Source organism: Salminus brasiliensis, chromosome 11 (genome assembly GCF_030463535.1).
Source record: "Salminus brasiliensis chromosome 11, fSalBra1.hap2, whole genome shotgun sequence".
Classification (NCBI taxonomy): Eukaryota; Metazoa; Chordata; class Actinopteri; order Characiformes; family Bryconidae; genus Salminus; species Salminus brasiliensis.
In genome coordinates this window covers 20076447-20094494 of record NC_132888.1, presented here as the reverse complement: position 1 = coordinate 20094494, position 18048 = coordinate 20076447, and the positions used below count along the sequence as shown (strand labels likewise).

At 41.3% G+C, this 18048-nt stretch overlaps 2 protein-coding genes across 5 annotated transcripts in view; both read left to right on the top strand.

Moving 5' to 3' along the window:
• Window positions 1–111: 111 nt before the first annotated feature.
• On the top strand, window positions 112–4497 carry tlcd5a (TLC domain containing 5a). Of its 2 annotated transcripts, none has more exons than XM_072692125.1 (3): window positions 112–311; window positions 2202–2411; window positions 3492–4497. In XM_072692125.1, the coding sequence occupies exons 2-3, from the start codon at window positions 2216–2218 to the stop codon at window positions 4022–4024; spliced, it is 729 nt and encodes a 242-aa protein (XP_072548226.1). In that variant the 5' UTR covers window positions 112–311; window positions 2202–2215; the 3' UTR covers window positions 4025–4497. The 2 variants fall into 2 exon arrangements, with proteins under 2 accessions (XP_072548226.1, XP_072548227.1); XM_072692126.1 differs by lacking the exon at window positions 112–311 and adding an exon at window positions 379–2115.
• A 1864-nt stretch (window positions 4498–6361) lies between these two features.
• The window catches only part of arhgef12a (Rho guanine nucleotide exchange factor (GEF) 12a), a 48281-nt gene continuing 36594 nt past the window's right edge, over window positions 6362–18048 (top strand). For 2 of the 3 annotated variants that reach the window (XM_072692122.1, XM_072692123.1), the window contains exon 1: window positions 6363–7732. In XM_072692122.1, the coding sequence (XP_072548223.1) occupies window positions 7701–7732 (32 nt within the window). In that variant the 5' untranslated portion in view covers window positions 6363–7700. Of the gene's footprint in view, window positions 7733–18048 lie in introns of all 3 variants that reach the window. The other variant, XM_072692121.1, reaches the window with a different exon arrangement.

Below are 18048 nucleotides of genomic sequence, written 5' to 3'. Positions count from 1 at the left end.
AGCCCTGATGTTCACAGAGAGTGCTGTGGTTGGAGCTCCATCCTGTCTCTCGCCGGTCCAGACCACTAGAGGTCGCAGTGACCTCAGGATGAGTCCATCATCCCGGCTCTCCTCTGTGTGTGTTTCGTTGTGCTCCTGGTTGAGCCGCAGATGTAGGAGGAGAAGGCCAATGTGGCTTTTGTTCGCCTGTGGAGTTCCGCGCTGTCTCCAGTGATGGCGGAGCTGTGGCCGGGCTGCAGGCTGTGGGGGAGAACGCTGAGAGTTGCACGACCACCGCCAGCTCACTGAAGCCCCTGCTCATGCTGTCAAGGGTGGGTTTCCTTTCTTACAGTGCGCTTATTTAGCTGCTGGTTGTTTGAGGGTCGTTTTTTGACGTTGGGTTTCTAGTCGTAGCAGTCATTTCTTTAGTTATTATAGACTGTAATATATCATAATATAGACCATAATGAGCCATAGAGATCAGCTAAACCGGTAAAGCTAGCTAACTGACAGATAGTGGAGAATGTGGAAGGAGCAGCTAAGCATGTATACATGTGGTGTTTAGCTAGCTATAGCAGTTAGCTCAGTGTCTTTGGGTATTTGACATGTTCATTCTGTACACAGCAGCTAAAAGTGAGTACATAACTATACAGGCCTGCATGAAGCTAGAGTATACTGTGTGTGTGTGTGTGTGTGTGTGTGTGTGAGACATAGTGTAGGCAGACTGGAGACAGTGTGCTCTTGTACTCTGGTACTTGACCTGCTCCTCCCTTGTTGTTCTGAACAGCCTGTTGAATGTGTTGCACTTGCGCTTGTGCAGAAATGCATCTGCACATATTTGATGGAGTGATCACTTATTGTGAAATCCGGCTGAGAATCTTCAGGAGACATGTCCCCTCACACAGAATATCACACGAGATGCCTCCTGCTGTGCAGCCACAACTAGAGTACTGTCACTGTACTAACCTGTAACTACAGAGCTCCTACAGTACCAGGGTCAAATAATAGCATGCTTAAATGAGCCATTTATTAAACTGAGGAAACAAATGATTAAACAGAGGGAACGGATTGTTAAACCGAGGGGGTGATTAAATGAGCGGATGGATTATTAAATTAAGAAAACAGATTGTGATCGGGAGAATGGACTCTTAAATTAAGGGAACAAATTATTGAGGGAATGGATTGTTAAGATTTTGGGAACGGATTTTTAATTAGGGAGAAAGGATTGTTAAATTTAGAGAACAATTTATTAAATTGAGAGAACAGATTGTTAAGTCGAGGGAACAGATTGTTTATTTGATGGAACGATTAATTAAATTGATGGAACGATTTATTAAATTGATGGAACGATTTATTAAATTGATGGAATGATTTATTAAATTGAGGAAACTATTTATTAAATTGAGAGAACAGATTGTTAAGTTGAGGGAACAGATTGTTTATTTGATGGAACGATTAATTAAATTGATGGAACGATTAATTAAACTGATGGAACGATTTATTAAATTGAGGAAACTATTTATTAAATTGAGGAAACAATTAATTCAATTGAGAGAACAAATTGTTAAGTCGAGGGAACGATGTATTAAAAGAACGATTTATTAAATTGGAAGAACGAATTGTTACATTGAGTGAACAGATTGTTAATTGATGGAACGATTTATTACATTGTGGAAACAATTTATTAAATTAAGAGAACAGATTATTAAAATGAGGGAAAATTAAGTAAATCGAGAGAATGGATTGTTAAATTGGAGGGAATGGTTTATTAAATTGAAAGAACAATTTATTCAAATAAAGGGACGTCTAGATTTTTTAAAATCTTAATACTTTAGGGGCTCTGCATATAATGTATTACTAAAATGGTTTACAGGAAAGCAGGACATTGCACTTGGCATGTAAGATCACTACTGTCTATGATGACCCTGCCACAGATCCACAGATCCCTTTGGTCTAGTTTTGACACTGGCTGAAGAGAGCCAGGTTTTAATAGTTTCTCAATGTGTGATGTGCAACACTGTTGTGTTCCTGCACACATGGGAGTGGTTTCAGCAGTGCTAGAGAAGCAAAGGGGAGAGCGTTCTTTTCTTAAAGCAGCAGGATTTGTGTGATTACCAAAAGCTTTGAGGGTTTAAAGTGAGTATTCTCAGAAATCTTTCATTTAGCACATGTATTATATTTGGATGTTTGGACCATTAAACATGTGGTTTTCACACTTTCAGCCCACAGCTCAAGGATGTCACCGTTGGTTCTTGGATTGGGTGCTTGCTTAGCCGGATGGATTGCTCTTTATGCTCTGCTCTGCTACACAAATGGCTCTTGTGGTTATGAATGGAACTGTCGGCTGGTCACACTGTTCCACGGTATCTTGGCCATTTGCATAACCGCCTACATAGGCTACATAGATGGACCTTGGCCTTTCACCTACCCAGGTAAAAAAAAAAATTTAGTTGTGTAAACAATCATATCTCAATGTTTTATACTTTAGCCAGAGGCGGCCCAACCCTGTTTCAACAATTGTATCGCTCCACTTACTCATATCTAACCCTAACTGTGCGGTAGGTGATAGAGCTGTCTATGTGGCCCAGGTCTACCAGTTAAGTCTGAAGATGGTAAACAGACTGGACAAATTTAGGAATGTCTGATTCAGTTAAAGTCAAAATAATAAAAAAATATATTGTTTTGATGTGTCATAGTGCATATTGTAAATTCTCCTGCTGGTCTCTCTTACAATAAGAAACTGAGCCTGCTAGACACACCCATGTCTATGCTTTTTTTGGCAACATTGGTAACACCTACTTAAACAACTTTTTTGACAGCTGACGTAAACCTACTCAAACATTTACTAAAAGCTTATTCCAGCAAACCTCAGTTGTCCCAACACTCTCATTGATAAAATTATATTAAATTAGATAGACACAGACTTTAGGGTAACTGATGCATGTGAGAATAAGCCTTTGTAAATATTTATGGCTTCCTGTTCTGTGCAGTAAGGTATTTTAGAATATTTAACATGCTATGCATAATATTAGGGGATTTTCTTAAGTTTTTAAAAATGTGTGTAGTGGTGACAAGATCCAGGGGTCGCTATGTCTACTATATAAATATAGCTACTTTATTTCAAATCCAAAATCACCATTGAACTTGCAGCATTTTCTAGAATTGTATTGTGGAAAAGTGATCAATCTAGGAATGTAGGTTTTCTCTGGGTAATGCCCAGAGAATTAAAAAAACAATGTCTCCCAGTGTTTCTAACCATTTAGTGCAAAAATCGTCTGTAGATTTTAAAGGCTTTAAATGCTTCTAACATCTGCTTTCTGTCAGACCACTCTGAATGTCCCCTTTTTTATATCTATATATGATAGTTAGGCCTTTTTGTTAAAGTTGATAACTGATATTGGTTTAATTTTATTAAAGTAGGGCACTCATAAGTCACAGTGTATTTCTAATAATCTATTATTATAATTGAATCATTCATCATTCTGAAGTATCTTTCTCCGCCTCGTTTTTAGGTACGAAAAACACCACCCTTCAAATGTCAGCTATGGTGCTCAGTCTGGGCTACTTCATCTTCGACATGGGCTGGTGCGTATACTTCCAGACGGAAGGTCTGGTGATGCTTGCCCACCATACCATGAGCATCCTGGGTATGCTGCTTACCCTGTGGCTGGGTGAGTCCGGCATCGAGGCGTGCGCCGTCATCTTTGGCAGTGAGATCACCAACCCCCTGCTGCAGACGCGCTGGTTCCTGAAGCACTCGGGCCGCTACGACACCTTTCTGGGTGACCTGGTGGACGTCCTCTTCGTGCTCTTGTTCGTGTTCATGCGGGTGTTTGTGGGCGGAGCCATGCTGTACTGCGAGCTGATCTCACCCAGGCCAAAGTTTGTCATCAAGTGCGGTGGGGTGGCCATGTACGTCCTGTCGTGGTTATTTGTGGCCGACATCGGCCGTTTCGCCTACCATAAGAGCAGCGTGAAGTACCAGCGCTGGAAGAGCCGGCGGGTGCAGGCCGATGTCAATGGCCAAGAGATTAAGAGGGACTAAGAGGGTCCTCTGTGTCTTAAGGGACGGTCTCTAGTCTCTCAAACTGGACTACCAGCGAGTACATCTCTGTTAAATGTTTACTTGTTCTCAGACATGATTCCATCTAACCTGATTAACAGTGATTTTTATGACTATGTATACATCTGTGCCACACACTGGCTTTTATCTGTGGTAAATACATAGTTCTTGTGTTGCTTAATTTTGTTATTAAGCCACACTGAAATGTTTTTGATAGATCTTTTTTTTAACTTGTGCAATACTCTGAGGTCATCACACAATGTGTTGCATTTTTTTAAAACAGATAACTTAACTAATTTTTAAAAATGCTAATAAATGCATAAGTGACCAAGCCATTATGTGTTCATTTGGGGTGTGGTGGGGGCTTGACTAGAGCTGCAACCATTTTGACATTCAACAATTTTTTATACAATCTATAGTTTAAAAAATAAAACTGGCCTTTAAAATGAACTGTTTTAATGCTTAAGGTATCCAATTACTTGACTACCCCACAGCAAGAAACCCACACCTAATAACATCACATCCCACAGTGTGAGTGCGTGTGCACTGTTTCTGACTGAATTTGTTACAGGTTTGGATTCAAGCTTTTTTCTTCCCCCCACTCTGATATCAGATCCAGTATTGTCTGCTGATATCAGCCCAATAATCTTTATTGGGCTATATTATTATTTCAATAATATTATATATTATACAAATATATTACTAATAAAGCCAATAAAAGTGTTTAGAAGGGTTTTTATGATTATAAAAAAGGAAATCTACATATCATTTCAATAATATAATAATAAGTATATATATAATATAAATATATTGCTAATAAAAGTGTTTAGAAGGGTTTTTTATTATTAAAAATGAAAAAGCAAAATGCCTTCACCAGTATTACATTGTGAAAGATAATCCAGTCAGTAAGGTTCTTCGCTTGGGTCATGAAAGGCTGAATGATATACAGATATTTAGCTTGCTGTTCTGAATTAGACAGTATCTCATTTCATTCACTCTCTCACTCACTATAGGCTACTCAAAGTAAAAAATTATCATGACAGCTTTTATGTCTTGCAGTTTTCGAGATATCAACACTGTTCCAACTCTAGATTCTTCTGTCTGATTGTGCTGTTTTCCATAGGCATGAATGGCGTTCAAAGATCATCATTCTTATACCACCATAAGGTAAATACTCTAGTAACATCCAACCCATCACATGGCACAGTTGTGGGTTCCATACCCGGGCTCGGCAAGCTACCACTGTTGGGCCCTTGAGTATGGCCCTTCACCCTCTCTGCTCCCCAGGCGTCGCAGCCATGGCTGCCCACCGCTCCGGGCATGTGTGTTCACTGTCACTGTGGATGTCTGATCACTAGTGTGTATGTCTGTGTGTTCACTGCACGGATGGGTTAAAGGTGAATGCCAAACTCTATCCGTGGTGAATATAATGGGTATCCCAGCAACAACCAAGAACACCTTAGGATGTAAAAAACTATAGCACCCACCTTACATACTAAAGTGACTGCCATAACAGCACCAGAGCAGCCACTTAGCAAAACCCTACAGGCTTGCAACTGCTGGGAAGTGGGACACATTTAAGATGTGCAACCATTCCAGGTTTTCTTTATTAAAAAAAAAAAAAAGAAATCTAGTTTTATGAGCTTGGTTTCTGTCAGTTCATGTTCATTCAGACCCCGTACCGCTTTCCTGCTGCTCGGGTGTCTCATTCTTTTCAAGTTTTAGCGTTTTATTGTGGCCCACAGAGATCCCAGAAAGAAATGAAAAGGAATAGAGGCTTCAGCTCCGAGATCCTGGGTGTAGTTGCACAGCAGGTCAACAGAACTGAGTGCTGATTTCCCTGTAGGACTGCTGTGAAACTACCTCTGCCTGGGCTTCTCTCACTTCGCCCTACAACACTCACTACTACTGACTACTGACAAGGTGTAGTATTGTGGGACGTCCATTAGATGGCAACCTCGCACAGATATTCACTAACCGCACATTTAGCATAGGGACATTTTCTTTCACTCCAAGTTTGAGAGCAGTTTATTAATGTATATCTCTCCAAACACATAAACAACAACGTGGAAAAAATATTATAGTGAATAGTGTTCAGGGACAGGGATCGTATTGATTGGATACACTGGTAGCTTAATACACGTAGGCAAACAGCGGACTGATTTGAGCTATTAACTGTTATTAAACCTAAGATCTCAGATTTAATCCTCACGGTTAGTCTGGATCTGCTGTGTGTTGCATTTCTGCTCTCTCATTTTCATCGTAATGTGACTTTAGTCGGATCTGGCTCGGCGTGGTGAGCTGATGCTCCAGCAGTAGGTCTGCTGGGTGAATGCCTGTGGCTAAGCTGAAGCGCATTCCGCTATAGACTCACCTCAGAGCGGACTGGAGGGACACGGGCGGAGAGCTCACAGCGCTCTGGACTTTATGGACCCCACAACAAACAGCCTAGCTAACTGGAAAACCCAAGAGCGCCTGGATGCGCCTTTTCTACGGACCCGTCTCAGAGCATAAACGCTAGCGATCTACTTTTTCGCTTGTGTTGCGGCTCTTTCGCTCTGTTTCCCCTGAACCGAGTTTTGGCTCCGCTTGACGGAAAATCTGCGGTGGCATCAGCCGGGACTTCTCTAGCTCTAAAACTGGAGGAAAAAAACTGCTGTCTGACTAACGACTAACGGGCTAACGCGTGTGAATGCATGGATACCCTCTTTAACGTTTCTCTCGTGGACTGTTACACTCTGGAAGTAGCTTCTTTTTTTTTTCTTTTTTTTTTTTTTACACTCGCTTTATTCTGTTAGCTAGGACAACAGCTCCCGACAGTGAGTGTGTTTAGCGAGTGAGGATGCTAGCCAGAGTTAGCTAGCTAGCTTTAGCCTCAGCGTCGTTAGCCAGCGTCGCCCGGTTGTCGGTTAGGCCTCGTAGCTAACTTACAGTGAACAGTACGGCTACTTTGACTGGTGGGACACTGCTCGCTTGAGGGAGCAATTTAATTTCGAGAAAGGATTTTAAGCTCACTGGATTAGCTAGCTAAGTTTTTCCCCGTCGGCAGTTCATCGTGTGTGTGAACTAGATAGATAACTGTAAGGCGAACTGCATATTAGTGGAAAATTCGGCTGACGGCTCATCTCAGTAGTTCAACATCGGTTAAACAGTCGAATAGTTGACCACTTTCTCCGATTCGTCGATTAACAGTACTCGTAATTATCTCGCCAAGAGTGTTTTTTTTTTTCACCGTTATGGAGAATTCCCCCCATTTTCCAAAGTTTCATATGAATTAGGGGTATTTTGCAGTTAGCCTCGGCTGTTGGGGAGATCTCGCTAGCTATCTACGTTGCTGCTTTTCGGTCCGGTCTGGGGTTAGTGAGGTTTCTCTAGTCAGCTAGCTAACTGTTCACCCAGGGCTTGTGGAAAATGTTTGAATCGTGTTAGATAGCTAGCTAGCCGGGTCTTCAGATTGCTCATTTCTTTTGTCGTTAGGCTTCTCAGGTTTTGCTTGTTGTTGATCTGTTAGTTAGGAAGGTGTAAACAGTCTCGGCTGCCTTGTTGGAGGCGAGTAGTTCGCGCTGATGCTGGAAGCCTGATGCTCAGCCCCTGTATGTAGTATTTACAAAAATGCCAGTTGGATGTAAATCGCATAAAAGCTGAAAACAGAAGCCCAATGAGCGACACACAGCCACCAGTGCCGGAGAGGTAAGTCTGATTCACCATTTACAACTTAATAAGTGAGTACATTTGAAGTAGGACTACTCCATTGAGAAATCCCTGCACTTCACTCTGCACGTTTGCGTGCTCGTGGCTGTTGTTTTCCTGCAGCTGCTGCTGCTGCTGTTACTGCTGCTGCTGCTGCTGCAGGGTCTGGGCAGCTCGTCCTCAGTTGGTTTTGATTTATGGACACTAGGCAGGACACTAGGTTGGACGTTGGTGCACCGCGGTTCATCACAGAGCTGTGCAGTCGGGGCTCACTCTTCTGCTGTCAAAATGTGATCGACAGAGCCATGCAAACCACGTTAAGTGTATTTGGGTAATATTCAGAGTGGCATGCATTTCTTCCTGTGGAAAACGTGTAAAAATAACCTGCCCATACTGGTGTTTGGACTGTTTTCTTTAGTTTCAGCAGTGATCACCGTGTCAAATCGGCATAGTTGACAGGTTTATTTTTGAAAGTGCAAATTATAAATGTGGTGACAGAAGGTCTGTGGAATAAAGGCTGTCCTTCACAACAGGCTCCTTTTAAAACGTCCATGATCAGCATGATTGAAAGGCAAGAAAGTGCAAACGACTTGCTTGAGCCAAGTGGAGGAGTTTCGGCAAGCCTCATTAACACTGTTGGAAATTTTGGGGTGATCTAATAGCTTTATACTTGGTTTACTTACTCCCACCACCAAAAAAAAGAAACTATGACTGGCTATGTTAAATTGGCCCTAGGTGTGAGTGCCTATGGTAACCTGTGGTGGACTGGTGGTGCTCTGTTCAGGGGGTGTTCTTGCCCTACGCCCAATGATTCCGTGTAGGCTGCAGACCCACCGCAACCCTGACTGGAAAGAAGCAAATAAGGAAATAAACGGACGGATGAAATATTATACATGGCTTGTTTTTGTTTTTGCAGGGACAGTTCCTGACCGTTTTTATAAGCTCTTAAAATCGATGGCCTCTGCAGCACATAAGTCAGTTGGTAAAGTGCAAGTTGGTTAACTTTTAAATAGGCCACATTGAGAATAGCTGTAATTGAGATTTAGTTGTGTTGTCTTTCATTAGACTAATGCAGTGCATTTGCATGCCTTTGCATCATATCTGAAATACAAGAGCAGACTGGACCCGAATTTAACAGCGTAAATGCTCGACAGGACTCTTGCCAGCTTGTTATTGTTATGATCATGTGTTTGTTTCAGTGTGCATATGGCTGAATTTAGCTGAAAACATCTGCTTAGTTATAAAAGTAGTCTAAAGCGCAACAAGTAGCCTGGAGAGAACTACATGAACAACTGAATGCTATATAAAGGCCAGATCTTCAAATTGATGTCTTGGTCACTATGTACTCATTACACTTCTCAGAATGAGTTATAATCATAGACTTTGCTTAAGCTGATTAAAGGTTCAATGATCTGCAATGCCCTGTAAGTCCAGCATTAAGGAATATTCAGCACAACAAAACAAGAAGCGGAAATGCAGCTACATTCAGACTACAAGTCATTTGGCAGCTAACGACAGTTTGACAAATTAAGCAGCATGCAGTATTGTGCCGCTGGCTCGTGAGTCATGCATACACAAGATCTTTTCACATGGGGGGAAAAATAGAAAAGTAGGAAGGCTTACAGATACAAGCAGCGTGCCTGAATCATACCTTGCTCGCTGCTGAGAACATAGGAATTGCAATTGCAGATCATAGCAGATAATTTTGGACATTGGTCAGCCAAGTGGGGAGGCGCATCATATGAAAGAAGTCCAGTTATGAAGGAGGTTTTTGTGGTCGCAATCAGGACGGATACTGCTGTGACGGGGATCTTTATTCGGTCACAGTGGGTTGGTAAACTCCTGTTTGCTGTTTATAGCTGCAATTTAGCTTTAAAACAGTTGCATATGGAAATGACTATAATTCGGTTTCAGGGCTGCAAAGAAAGTATTAAGTGAGTCTGTGAAGGCCTATATGGACAAAAGCTATGGACCAAGATCTGGAGCCTGTCTCACAAAGCAGGTTTCATTTCTATGGTGCCTTTATCTAACCTGCATTCATATATTTTGATTTTGGTTTAATTCACTCCCTGTGGTTAAAATAGCCTTTTGCAATTTATACTGTGTTGTGGAAACCCCATCATTCATTGACAGAGTCATACCTTGTCGGTTACAGTAAAATGAAAAATCTGTATGTGTTGATTAATGATGGAAAAGTCGATTGGCTATGTGTCTATATCTGCAGATTTTTGGCCAAAATATTCATAGACCTTCAACACAATGAGTATCAGAACACAGCTTAAAAAAACACTAACCACACAAAACAACAAACAGTGCAGACCACATTTAACCACAACCAAAAGTACAGCAGCAACAGTTGAAAAGCTAAAGGCACGTTTTCACTGCTGGACAAGCAGCCCTTTTCAGTGTTTCCAATCTGTGAGTTCCACAGTGTTTTAAATGTGGTTGGTTCCAAAAAGTAAAGTACACTTCATCTTGAAAGACGACGCAGGACCATTACAGAATCCCTGCATCATGGTGCATTACCAAGTTTGCCTGGAAAGCTTAATATAGCATCCATCCCTGCCCTTGATTGGTATTGGTGATTGGCTGATCGCGTTGAGAGGTGATCAGCGCTCAGTAAAAATATCGACCCTAAAAAAAAACACAGTTTGGTCTATCTCTAGTAAAGCCAGACCTTATCTAGTCATTCTGCTGACATATTTTAGTGTAAAGTGTAAATATAGAGTATTTCAACATACTATCTGGAAATTAAATGCATGCCAATACAAGATGTTGACTGCCTCAGTGACACAAAATGTAGAGTAGGATCCAGGGCTCTAAGGTTGAATCTAAAATTTGCTGGAGACTTTTTGCCTAACGAGACAAGCCCTTGATCCCTGAGGGAAAACTTGTCAGGTTCTGGGATGAGCGGGTTGACCCTTACTCAGTTATTTGGACCATCCCTCAGGATTTGAAGCAAACCAAGATGGAGCTCAGGTCTTTATACTCATGTGAGACAGTGAAGCAACCACCATCTGGTGATTCACAGTCTTGAAGGCGGCCAAAAGATCAAGCAAGTTGAGGACAGAGGTCATGGTGTAAAGGGCTTCAGTGACTGCCAGGAAGGGGGGGGGGTTCTGAAGAGTGACCAGCGTTGCACCCAGACCAGTCAGTGTCTGGAATGTCTTTCTGTTGCATTTTTGAGAATAGCTGTTTAATGGCTGCCTGCCCAATGTTTCTGACATGTTTTTGGAATGGGAAGAGCCATATAGGTCTGTTATGTTTGACAGTGGAAAACCTGAGGGTGGCCTTCCTGAGGGCTGTTTGAAGTTGGTTGGAACTTGACATGTTAGTGAGATGTTTTGTGGATCTCGCGAATGGTCTGGAAAGATCAAATGGACATTGTATGAATAATGGTGGAAGGACAGAAGGACTTGAGGGCTTGAGTATGCAACCTTATGTAGAGCAAAGGGGAAGGGCAGATTGTCATTGATAACTAACCATGTGTGTTTGTGTTGTGGTGTGGGCTTTCCCTCTCCTCTCCTCATCTCCTCTTTTGTGCAGTGCTGACATTTACATTTACATTTAAGGCATTTAGCAGATGCTCTTATACAACATAAGACATGAGATCCACAGACAACAAAGAACTGTTGGCTGATTTAAAGACCTGTGAAGTGAGGCACTGTACAGTGGCGCATGGGACATATACCAATTTGCTATATAGTCTATGTATAATAGCTAGGTCTATATATTTAGAGCTGGACTGAGACTGCCTGGCAGGTCCACTGCCAGCATGTTAATCAGAGCACTCTGATTATAAAAGAGACTTTATCGCAGACTGCTAAGCTTCTAAGCTTGCCAGAAGCAAGCATTGAATGTTATGTGGAGGTGAAAAAGCAGGTGAAGGAAGAAGGATGCTGTTAATATGGGTAAAAGCAAGTCGTGCTGAGGATTCACTGTAATACTAATCGGGCTGTGAATTGTGATGAAGGCACTGTTTTGATGTTTTTGAGCTTCTGGAAAATGATGGTATATGATGGAGAACTAATCAAGGACCTCAGTCTAAGGTTTAGAGTAATGAGCGTCTTATATAATATACATCGCATTTTAAGAGGATACGGCAATGTACAGGTGTGTCTCATCTATTTCCTCTTAAATAAAAACCCTTGTTCTAATATCCTACTGACTGTAATCATTTATTGTATCTGTAGATACAAAAAAAAAGTCTTAATATACCCCCCAAGTGGTGCATTCATCTAAGTGTTGGCCCTATCATCAGTAGGCCATGAGATCGATCACCAACGATGCCACTGCCGGGGGTCCTAGAGTGCATAATTGGCCTAGATCTCTCTGTGTGGCTAGGGTGGTCTTCTTTCTCCCTCCTAGTCACCTAGCATGATGCTAGCCAATGTTGCATTTTTAGGATTAGTGGAATTGGCCCTTCCCCTCCATTGTCCCTCAAATATGTTGAGCTGTCCAGTAGCTTTTCATTAGAAGCTTTTTTTTTTTTTTTTTTAAAGATGTGTTGGTGTGTCACACGAAGAGGAAGCCTGTGCTAGTCTTCACACTCCAGACTTGCTATTATTGTGTGTGATGCAGCAGGGTAGAATTGGGATATGACTAAATTGGGTTTAGAGTTAATTTGTGAGACTTTTGCCATATCAGAATCACAAAGGCTGAAATTGCAGCAACAATTAACAAATGAGATATTGTGCAGCCCTCATTTGCATGTTGATTTTAAGTAAATGAGGCTTTTATTGCTTTTATTGCGTTGCTACAAGAGGACCACGGTGGCCATACGACTGACAGATGCTCTCACTGGAGTGTAAATGAAGTGCCGGGGTGGGCCGGCCTCGCACCCTGCTGCTGCTTTGGCATTCATAGACCATCCCTCTAATCTTTGTCTCTCTCTTTATGTCTATCTTAGCCTCTTTCTTTCTCTGAGTCACAAGAATACTATTTCATTCCCCCCCAACCTCATCTCCCTTCTGAAAAACCACACCTGCAGTTTGGGTGAAAAAGAGCTCCCGAAATCCTCTCCACACACCTAGTAACCAGAAGTTGACAGTTGTAAATATGAACGTGTAAGCCTAGCAGCAGGTGAGTCATCTGCCTTGTCAAAGCACCCTTTGTAATTGTAGGTGTTGCCCTGGCCTGCAGAAACAGCGTGCAGAGGCTCCTCCGACTACTTTTGCTCCTGCCTGGCCTGTGCATTCAAAATGGTCAGTGTGGTAAGCCTGTTTTTCAGTCTGAGCAGAACATGTGCATTTGCTCCTTGTTTCTTTTTTATTTTTTTTTATTTTTTTTATAAATGTGAGCAGAATTTTGGTTTTGGAGAACCAGTACGAGAACAAGCTTTGACCTGAGTAACTCGTTTCGGTATGCGAAAAATCCAGTCATGCAGATTTCCGCAATGCCACAAAAAAAAAACTGCCAGGAAAGCTACCATTTTGACTGGGCATGATTAGAAAATGAGCCTGTGTGGCTCTTTGCATGCATCACCAACTAACTTGCATGGCAGTTGGGTACTGATATTTAAACTGACTACTGACTGAAAAAAAAATTGCCCATCAGAATGATTGGAATTCAATTTGATTTGATTGAGATCCTAAATACTGTGGACAGCTGCTACTCATTTGCATAGCTAGTAATAGCTAGGCTTCAATTCAATTCAGTTAGCCAGATTGGTCAGTCGACTCTTTCAGATCCGAAACGATGCTTCTTTTAGTAGCACTGACAGTATTTAAGCTCGCAAATTAGCAAAGATAGCATATTATCTATTCATTTGTTAGTCAAGTTTCTAATTAACACACACACACACACACACACACACACACACACACACACACACACACACACTTTCTACCTGTGACTCTATTTTGATTTTTGTTTGCTATTAAAAAACAACCGCACCAAGATCCAAACAAACTCTGGAGCGGTTGGGTTGTGACGAGAATGTGATCTGACCTCGATCCGACCCAACTATTGGTATATTGATAGACAGCTCTGTAATTATTTATTATTGTAAAGAAATTGTATGTGCTTACTATGAATAGGCACTACCTCACCACTGGTTATGATATGAATGGATTGGGATCTGTTTTTTGTCTATTTTAATCCCAGTCCAATTCTGGGCTTTATAAGTATAAATATAAATACGGAGAGTAATGATCAAGGTAGGGGTGAGCAATAAACAGCTGTAATATCAAAATACTTCAAAAGACTTTAATTTTCAGGATACGCTATATGCAACAATATATATTATGGTAGTTTGCTTTGTCAAAAAAAAAGAACCACTGACGAGATATTTCAGGAAATGCTATACTAATGTATTGACATTGCCAATATCATCTCTGTAAATGCCTTAAAATGTCTCTTAATCCACTGAAGCCCATCCAGATCCTCATTTGTTTTGGCACAGACAAATTGTTGTGATAACAATATGACTAACTTCCATTTATAAACACAAAATCCTTCCACAGAACGGAATAATGTAGCAGCAATGTGGAGTAACCGTTGCAGTTTTAGTTTAAAAATTGAAATACGGTCTGGCTAAAGAAGCACATGCCTGACTCGGACCAATGTTTTTGTTTTGAGAAATCGGGAGGAAATCATACCGTACTAACATAATTAATACTAAATAAATAATAATGCTAAATGTTTGTGGTGTAATTATAAATATTGTTATGTTGCCCAACCCTAAATACATATCTCTTCGCTGTCTGTATTAGATGTCGCTTGTTTCTCTTTTTGGAATGATGTTATTCAGTGACTACTTTTTTTACAGTCTGCTAATGCCTGACCAACACTACAGGATAATTGGGCTGATTTTGAGGAAGGATTTCCTCCTCCTGACTATTGCAAATGTTTTCGAATATCAGGGTGATCTTGCGCTATGACTTGGATTATCCTGTAGTGGGATGCGTCTATAATTCTCTAATAAGTCTTTACTGCTCCATGCTATTCCTTTCTTACTAATATACTCCACCCCAGGGGTAGATGTGTCCTGTTGCTTAGGGCCTCTGGCCACAATATGTTTCCGTTTTGGCCCTTTAAAAATGCAGACCCTGTGATGGATTTTTAGTCAGTGACAGTTCAGATAATAAAAATAGAATCGGTTAACTGTGAACTGAAAGAAAAAAAGAAATGCATTTAGAGTCATTTTGAGAAGGACTTTATGTTCTTTCAGCAGTTTCCACCATAGACACAAGTTTATAGCAGGATATTCAATACACAGACGCAGATTTCGGCTTAATAGCGATGATCAGCGATCTTCAGCAATACCCAGTTGGAGTTGTGATGACTATGATCAAATGATAAAAGATCTGGTTGTGGCTACATTGTAAAAAAAAAAACTGACAACTTTTTGGCGCCATTCCCTGGTTTGACTCATATACTTAAAAGTGGAGAGGACATGAGGTACTCATCGCCGCAAAAACAAACACCTTGTCTGTCTTTTGGGAGTCAAGAATGCACCATGATTGTAAATAGCAGTGTTCTATATGCTGTATAATTAGTCTCAAAACCCCTGAACATAAAACCCCAATAAAAACCAGAGGGTGTGTGCGTGATTGGAGCAGAGCAGAAAACCACCCTTGCAAGGGAGTATTTGCATCTGCACCACCTTCACAAACCACGGTCCCATGAGCTCAACACTTCCTATGCAGGCGCAATTGCTCGCTCAAAAACTGACTTTTGTCGTCTGGGACGTTGGTTGATTTCTCCGCTCCTTTGATTTGTTCACTTTGAATACTGACCATGAGCTTTGATCAAGTGGCTTCCATTCGTCAGTCCAACCAGTTCAGAAAGTGGCGGAAAGGCAGCTCTAGGCTAGTTTGTGAATTCCTAATGAACATTAAGTTTAAGGCAGGCAGAGAAGAACCAACTGTCATGTCTGAGCAAGCAAGACTTGAAACAAGTAAGCATCTTTCAGAGATCATGTTTTAATATTGATTGATGTTATTGATTTTTTTTTATTTTTTACTCTGTGCACTACAATAGCTATAAACCTCTTCTTAAAGGTTCTGCTACCAAAACGCAAGAGTAAGAAACAGGCCAGAGACTGTGTATGTTGAAAGTAGTAGGGGAATCAGTAGTAGTAGTTTGTACATGCAGAAGCTCCTTCGCTAGGATGTTCTGTGTGCTCATTGGTCTTTTCGGGGCCTGGGGTTGTGGGTTCAAATCTCACTTACATCACTGTCTGTGAGAAGCTTGGTGTGTTCTTTCTGTGTCTGCGCAGGTTCTCCCACTTCCAAGAACACACCTTGTAGGTAATTTGGCTGTGCTAATATGCCCGTGTGTTTGGTACCTTGCCATGATTGGTGCCCTGACCAGGGGCTATTCTTGCCTTGTGCCCAATGATTCCGGGTAGGCTTCAGACCAACCACAGCCATGACCGGTGTTGTGCCCTGTGACCACTGCACCTTTGTCATTCACATTGTCAGATGTCGTATTGATGTTTTTCCAAGTAATATTAGGGGTTGCAGGATTGCTGTGCTGAAACTCCCAGCAGTTGTAGAAATACTCAACCCAGCCAGTCTGGCAGCAACAATTGGGCCACACTCAGTAACTGAGATCAATTTTTTTCCCCATTCTGGTGGATGATGTGAACATCACCTGAAACTGCTGGCCCTCATCTGCATGATTGGCTGATTAGATAATTGCATTAATGAGTGAGTAGGTGCTCCTAGCTACTGTTTTGCTGTCTCCTGTTAAATGGTGTTGAATTAAAGGGGCACCTATAAGCCACTTAAATTAAGCAGATAATACAATCAGAGGCCTAAGACGATTACTGAATGAAAGCACGACTAGCAAGGCGCAGTGTTCTTTGTTGTTTTTTTTATTTTTTTATCCTTCAAAAAGTAGTCTAGTGGCTGTTCTGAGGACCTGAAAAAAGTAACTAGCTCGCTGTTGGACCCATTTTCTCCCCAAAAATCACTCCTCCCCCATACAAAGGGCCACTTTTTGATTGTTTACCATTTCTAGAGAAATCAGGATCCAGTCAGACAGCACTAGCATCATTTGTTAGACCAGAGAGCGGTCATGAGAAATCTAAACAAGCATTTTATATAATTATATAAATTTATATAATTTATATAATTATTTTATATAATTTAATATAATTATTATATTATATTATATGTGGTGTCTGTGCATTCTTCCTTGCCAAATACTTGTAATACATATATCTGCAGATGTTCTATGATGTTTAGGTCAGGGAGCTGTAAAGGCCATGGCAGTAACATCAGCTTGCACCTGTTAAGGCAGTCTATTGTGGATTGTTAAGTGTGTTTAGGGTCATTATTTTGCTGTAGCCATCCTCTTTTTGCCTTCAGATTTTGTACAGATGGTGTAACGATGATGTTTACTTCCAGAATTTGCAGGGATTTCATTCTGTACATTATTTCCCCTCTACAAGTTTGTTCCACTTGCCACTGGCTGCAACACAATCGCTTAACAGTTGGAGAGGTGTCCTTTTAATGAGAGTTTGCATTTTTCTTTTTCTCCAAACGAACATGTAAAAAAAAAGTTAAATTATGTGGAGAGGGCACAGGAAGCCCCTTTGACTGTAGCAAAGTGACGAAGAAGGGATTTTTAAACCCAACTTCCTCTCAACTTTGCCACCTCTTCTTTGTTTGGGTTTTGAAAAACTAAAGCGGACAATCTAGCGTAAAGAAATGTACATCCCCAAGCCTTGTGAAGAGTGGGGATTGGGCTTATTGGAGCAGAAAGGGAAAATCTCCTCAGGCTCTGGCTGTGGCCCTGCGCTCTCTTTCCCCCTAAACCACTCTGTGATGTCATTGGGAGGGAGGGTCTGCTCAGGCTAGTGGCCTCACTCCTCTTTCCATATCTGACATAACCCCAACTGACACATCCCCATTCAACGACCTTTTCTTTCTCCTTCTCTTTTCCTCTCTCCCTCGCCACCACTGCTCCCACCATGGCTTGCCTACACACACACACACACACACACGCACTTACACGCTCACTCTGATCTTGGTGGATGTTGTTGTTAGTCAGTCATCACTGTTTAATGTGTTTTAACAGCTGATGCTGGGACCAAATGTAGGCTCCTGGTGGTGCCAGTTGGTGCCTTTAGGACCATAAAGGCTATTCAAGGCTCTTCTCGCTGCAGTTGAGGGAACACCATTACTCATAGCTAGAGATGATCCAGCCTCATTATACTCTTCCCCAGGGTCTTTTTTTTCCCCTTTCTTTTTCCAGTGTGCATTTCTCCAAGTTGGAAGAAGAAATAAAGCAAGTAGAATAAATAATCAAAAATCTAGTTATAGTACAGATAATATTCAGTATAACTGAAGATAATATAATATAAC

What these genes read in the sequence shown, in the direction of transcription:
- tlcd5a (XM_072692125.1), top strand. Translation starts at nt 2,216, where the DNA reads ATGTCACCGTTGGTTCTTGGATTGGGTGCTTGCTTAGCCGGATGGATT. An exon ending in TTGGCCTTTCACCTACCCAG is followed by an intron (nt 2,412 to 3,491) that starts GTAAAAAAAAAA and finishes CCTCGTTTTTAG; the next exon opens with GTACGAAAAACACCACCCTT.